The 6565-nt window shown below is 35.9% G+C and overlaps 1 protein-coding gene across 1 annotated transcript in view; it reads left to right on the forward strand.

Moving 5' to 3' along the window:
* The window catches only part of LOC144433410 (uncharacterized), a 7231-nt gene extending 1044 nt beyond the window's left edge, over window positions 1–6187 (forward strand). The window contains exons 2-3 of the mRNA XM_078121715.1: window positions 3539–3605; window positions 5331–6187. Coding sequence (XP_077977841.1) covers window positions 3539–3605; window positions 5331–5617 — 354 coding nt within the window. The 3' untranslated portion in view covers window positions 5618–6187. The remainder of the gene's footprint in view (window positions 1–3538; window positions 3606–5330) is intronic.
* The last annotated feature ends 378 nt before the right edge of the window (window positions 6188–6565 follow it).

Below are 6565 nucleotides of genomic sequence, written 5' to 3' on the forward strand. Positions count from 1 at the left end.
TCGGAGACAAAATGTCCTACCGAATCGTAAACTTTTGGCATGCATTCAGATATAATTGTTTTCATCATTATATTTATATAATCATTATAGGGTTTTATTTCAGTGGAGAGAATATGACATGCATTAATAAACGCTAAGAAAGAACTAGAAATCGGGCTGGTGTGTCTAGACATTGAACTAGATTTGAACTGGAGTAAATTTATGGTGGAACTAAAAGTAAACAGCTAAAAATAGCCGTAAGATCGCTACCCAGCCCTACTTCTGAGAAGTCACTTTGGCTTAACCGTGACAAAACTTGGCACTGTAGGAACTCATGGTCGCCGCGGTGGATCACACTAGTAGCAAAATTAGTTCCGAAAATGATACTTCCTGAACTATGGTACAAATCGAGTTCTGTACTTTTATGTTTATTAGGCTGACATATCTGTACTTTCCCATTAACGCGTGTCTAATCGGATTATAAAATAGTTCGAACGTGAATGGCGAATGCTTATATAAATTAAATGCATGAATCGTGAATGACAAAGTCTGTGTGAATGTAAATTGTGAATCTAACCTCGACTTAAAATCATGCAATCGATGGTTCAATGATAGCTATGTTCAGCGGGGCACTCACCGGTACAGTACGCAACAGGTCGGAAAAAACTGTTCTTTTCAACTTTGCAACATTGTATAATTAATGAATATTATACCTGTCAGTCAAATATTGCTGACTAAAGACATTAAAAATCAATAATATCATATTCGTTTTCCTGTGTTTACACGATATAATAAACCGACATAGAACGATAAACTAGAGCGACAATCGTTTCCCCGTTTACACAGAAACCGCTAGACTGGCACCAGTTCCTAGAGAGATTTTTGTGTTTTGTTATTCATTTTCAGTTTTGACGTTTTCGAATAAAATGTTTAAAATCAACAATATCATATTCGTTTTAATGCATTTTTATGTGTTTAAAAGATATATTAAACCGACTGACAATCATTTTTCACTGTTTACACGGAAACACCTACACTGACACCAGCCCCTCGGGGAGATTTTTTTGAGTTTGGTATTCATTTTCACTTTTGCAGAATCCCCAGTTACTAATAGTCTCCCAAGGCTTAGTTATGTTAGTGTTCACCCTACTGTCCACAAATTGAATGACTAACTCAGGTCACTATTTCACACAAAAGACAACACTTGTGTTAAAGAAAAAAATATTAAAGTCGAATTTGTACGTTTTTTGAATTTGTTGCGTTTTCGGTCATTTCCGGTCCAAGACTTCGTTTTAGCACACGAACTCAGTTTTCGAATGAAAACGAATTGAATAGTTTTTCAAAATGATCCACTTTCGGCAGCGTTTTCAAATTATTGTGTTAACGTTGCCATGTGCGTTTTTGTCGTCTCCGTAAAAACGACACAATATCTTGCTTCTACATATTTCCTTTAATGTATCAATACATGATTCAGCATATCATGTGCTGAAATACTGTTTGTTTTGAAATTTAGAATGCAAATCCTAGAATACAACTCAAACTACTGTCACTAGAGGGCGCTCTACTTCCAAAATTAGTGCTGGGACCCAGAATTTTTTTGTCATATTTTGATTTTTCAAGTCTTTGATTACACCTGTACCCATGCCACCCCTCATTCAGTTTCATCTTCTTTTCCAAAAAGATATAGTTGCCATATGTCATAAAAGACATCAACAAATCACTACAAATTTTGAAGAACCTGTAGCGTCGTTAAATATTATGGCGAGCCTCCTAGACGCTTGTGGTGACTTCGAGATAAGTTCATTGACATTTCCCATGGACGTTAACGTTCGTTTGATCCCGGATCTGTGAATAGAAATGACTGTGTTGGTGTAAATGAGAGTTACTGGTCAAATGTAAAGTTACGTGTAATAATCCCTTCTGATCTAATTTGGGTTTTTAGGCTTTGTTTATATTTTGCTGATAAAAATGCAACGTTTCAAAAACCTTGGATAACAATTATTGTTTTGCGGTATTTTCACTCGCAAAGTGTAAGTTTTCAAAGAGATAACCAAAACTTGCAGATTATGATGTAAAATGCATCACATTTGCTAAAAAAAATAAAAATACAAAATAAATCAGAAGATGGTTACCATAGATACAGACCGTCGAGTACCATTTGTTCAAGACTACTTGCTTGGCCGAGTAACATTTTGTGGAGTAACCAAATAACAATAGTCAACCTACATAAAATGAATACGGTGTGTGCAACAAATGTGTTTACTAACATTTCAAAGTATAAGAACACAAAACCATTGAGGTCGTTATATCAATTTCTACTCACAGTCAAATAAATTTGTGAAATTCCCCGACGTTTCGTCATTCTGGTATTCTAGACAAAACCGCTTTAAAATAGCCATATACATGAGAAATTGATATTTATTTTTTGATATTTTAATAATTATATATAACAACGTTACTATGTCTTCTCCACTTGACTGAAGAAAGAATGTCAAACAGGCTTTCAGACCACCAAACAAGTGGTGGTCTGAGAAACAGATCAAGTCTGTGTTTGTAACTAAGTAAATCGCAATAAACTGAAAGGTGTAACTTAAAAGGTTTGTTATTGTGAGTACCGGAAGTGATTTTTAAAAAAACCTGGGTATTCACACAAGTAATGACTTTAAAATCATAAGTAAACACAAATAATCGAACTATTTTTGCATGGTGACGTTTTAAGAGAGGACTAAACTAAGACGTATACACAGACAGGACGTTACCTTCTGATTACATATACTGTCCAAGTTTATTTACAAATCCTTTCCTGTGTCTACAATAATAAACCTTTTTCGCATTTTTTTGAGATTATTTGAGTTACAAACACAGACATGGTCCATATTACACTTTAGTTCTCATGTAGAAAATCAAAGTAAACCTGTCTCATTCATTCCTTTAAAATCATTTATTATCCGTGTCCACTTTTTAAATCAAATCAAATCATTTTACACTGTTTGCGTCAATCGATACTACCAAACCAGAGTGACTATAGCGTTTAAATCAAGGGCGCCGTGCTTTTTTATGTCCAACACATGTGGGTCTTCAAATGACAAATTACATAAACTACAGCGTGCAGGCATATAAATTGATACATGTCACATATCATAGTGAAAACAAATCAACATCGACCCCTGTCGGACGAGACCAGGAAGGTTTTTATTTTGTGTCCACAGTCAGATACAATGTAACATTTCATGTTATCAGTGCCTGTATTTTGTTAGTGTAATTTGTAACAAAAAACGGTGTGTGGATGTAAAAAAAAGTTGTGTCCCCTAAATGAAACTCTATAGTTTTTCTGATTTAGTAGTATTGGTCGTAGCCTACCTGTAGACATGAATGACTAAGGCTACTACACTATTTTTGCGATGATCCTAACTAACATTTTGATTTTTTTTCTCTCCGTCGTTCTTCCAAAGATTGATCATCGATAACTCTCATAGAATGATATTGTTAGCAAATGCAAAAACATAGTAGTTATAATTCTTGTATAATAATATTCTATGATTTTATCTTTCCATATCAGCGTAGACAAGGATTTCGTATACCGCATACGATCAAGGAAGACATCGAGGTCGAACGTGATATCGAAGGTAATCCATTCAACCCTAGACTGTTGACAGTCGCTCGTGCCTTTTTTGCACAGTTTCCTATCAGTACGCTTTAGTATTCAGTGCTACAGAGCGAGGCGACGACTTTGTTTTAGATGAAACGTAGCAAATATAAAAGGCACGAACGACTGTCGACAGTCTAATTCAACCCGTGAAAAAAACACCAGTGTGTTTGCTTGAATGAAATGAACCATGGAAAGACTACACAACATTAGATAACAATTATACAAAAACAACATCGGGTGCCTTTGATGTAGGTTCACGAAACTCTTTTATCAGTTTGTTTGTATTTGTGGAAGTTATGTAAAAGTAACAGTCATACTCAATGGTATACAATGTGTAGAGTTATATCAGTAAATTAAGTCGTGTGATTCGGGTTCCTGTGGTGTGTATGCTTTGATAAGTTACTGACACCATGGATGTATTAGTGAGACTAATACATCCATGCTGACACTAATTAAATCGTATGTCTTTGCCTGAACTGTCCTGCTCACCAAAAGCAAATAAACGCACCGCTGTTTTTTTCGCGGGTTGTATCTATATTGTTTATCTCAGTATTTATTTTTTTAAAAACACACTTTATCGCACGCATATGATGCCATTATTGTGACAGACGAGTACTCGGCGTACTTCGGAGCACATACCCGAGGTCTTATTACAAGACCATGGTTGTGGTTGTTGTCATGGAAGGTTTTTTAGCATATTTGTCATACCTACAAGGTAGGGTTTTTTACGAGGTTCTTTATTATGTAATCCGCTGTCCAGGTGTATCTAATTTACAATTTATGGTCTATATAATATAGTATTTGAATTATGCAAATATTAAATCGGCCATATTATTCTTATATTCAAATCTTTGGTAATAACTTATTATTAGTTTAGCATATTTATCAACCTCACATCTTGCACAGTGTGGTATATGCATCAAATGCCAAAAAGTGTTAATTTATGTTAATGTTCTGATATTCAAATTTATGATAATGATTTGCTACCAATGCAGAATACACGTATTCTTCGACCTCACATTTTGCATTATATATATATCTGCATCAAATGTCCAAAAGTGGGGCCTAGTATTATCAATTTATGTTAATGATATTAATGAGTATAGTTCTGGGGTTCAACTTTATGTTAATTATATAATGAGTATTGTTCTGGTATTCAAATTTATGATAGTGACATATGTTATCATTACAGGATATTCATCAGCCTCACATCTCGCATTGTATATATTGGTGAATTCAACCACTGAGTGAAAACAATATTTTGTTATTATGATATCTCTAAATTGACGAACACTTGCAATTTTTTAAACTAAAAATATGTTACGTTTGTTTTTTGGGAACCTCAGTATGATAAAATCACTGGAGAGAGACGTAATATAGTTGACCCAAACTCGCAGTGAGTTGCCAAATAAGGGAAATGAAAAGATGAATAATTAATTAATCCAGGTCACAGAACCCATGAGAGTTCACCTCGTGGTTCATATTAAAATAAACACGAAGAGACAACATTTTATTATATTAAGAATATTTTTAATAATAATCTTACTGCGAGTATACACGTTCCTGTTATGACTAGAAAGATTTATGAAACAATCGTACGAAGTAGTTATTTTTAGTTTTTCCCTTGTTGTGTATGCACTTGTGCCTTTCATTATGAATATTTGTTGTACAGCCTTTTTTTTCACGTCTCAATTTATTTCAGAAAGTACTTGTATTTCGTTCAACTACGCCAGCTGTGATCCTGGTGATAATGATTGCTATTCAGTGCAGACATGTTCCCCGGGAAGTCCGTATTGTTATTCGCTATGGAAACCCAGCAGTAACGCAGAAGGTGCAACGGAGATGTTTCTACAAGGATGCTGGACATCCCCAGACGAGTCGGAATGCAGCCGTGATAGATGTGAAGCAACTGAACCTAACAGGCATGGGTTCTACTTTTGTTGTTGCTATGGTGAAAACTGCAATGAAGCTGTGCATACTTTGTCATGATTTCAACAAGACAATCCTGAAGCGATTATCGTAATTAGCGGTACTCGTAACACATAGACTGTACGATGTCGACAGTCGTTCATGCCTTTTTGGTACGTTTTATCTAACACTAATGTCGCCGCCTCGCTCCGATCCGGCCGGGAGCAATACTATAACACAGCGTACTGCTTGGAACAGCGAGTGCCGAGGACACGAGCGTCACTCGTGTTTTCGGCACTAGCTGTTGCTGTCAGTACACGTTAGTATTCAGTGCTATGGAGCGAGGCGACAACTTTGTTTTAGATGAAACGTAGCAAAAATGGCAAGAACGACTGTCGACAGTCTAGTAACACAGTGTACAGGATAAATATAAACGAAGATTTACACACATATACACGAGGTGTCAGTTGCTCTGCATCTGGCGTGACGTACATTTCATTTTCTCCTGCAAACATTCACCGTCTAGCTTAGTAGGTGGTCTACGTCTGAGCACGGAGGTATAAGGCCAAGGGGAGATCTCCCCTTATACCCCCACGGTCTAGGGTAGGTAGGAAAACTAACATAAGCTAGACTGTTTACAGAATGTTTACAAAACGGCAAGGTGTGTAAGAACTGTCGTTTCTTTGAGAACCAACTTATATTAGAACATAAACAGTGGAAGGGATGCAAATAAGTATTTTGGCACTCGACATTTAGAGTGACACATTTATTAAAGATATTAGAATGTAAATAGTGCAAATCTTCGGATATATGACTCCCGTCCCGTCTGCTCGGACACTGAATTTCACGGCGTCTCTCAGACTGTCTTGGATAAACACTGTTTATCAAGCAGCCTACTTCTAGACAACCTCCAATGTTACTGTAGTGTATATCATATTTACTACAATCCTTTCACTGTCTTTCAAGAAATTCAAGTTATGCATATATTTTCACAGAAAGAATAGCTCTTTCACTGCGCTGTTCAGATAC

This window comes from Glandiceps talaboti, chromosome 3 (assembly GCF_964340395.1).
Source record: "Glandiceps talaboti chromosome 3, keGlaTala1.1, whole genome shotgun sequence".
NCBI classification, from domain to species: domain Eukaryota; kingdom Metazoa; phylum Hemichordata; class Enteropneusta; family Spengelidae; genus Glandiceps; species Glandiceps talaboti.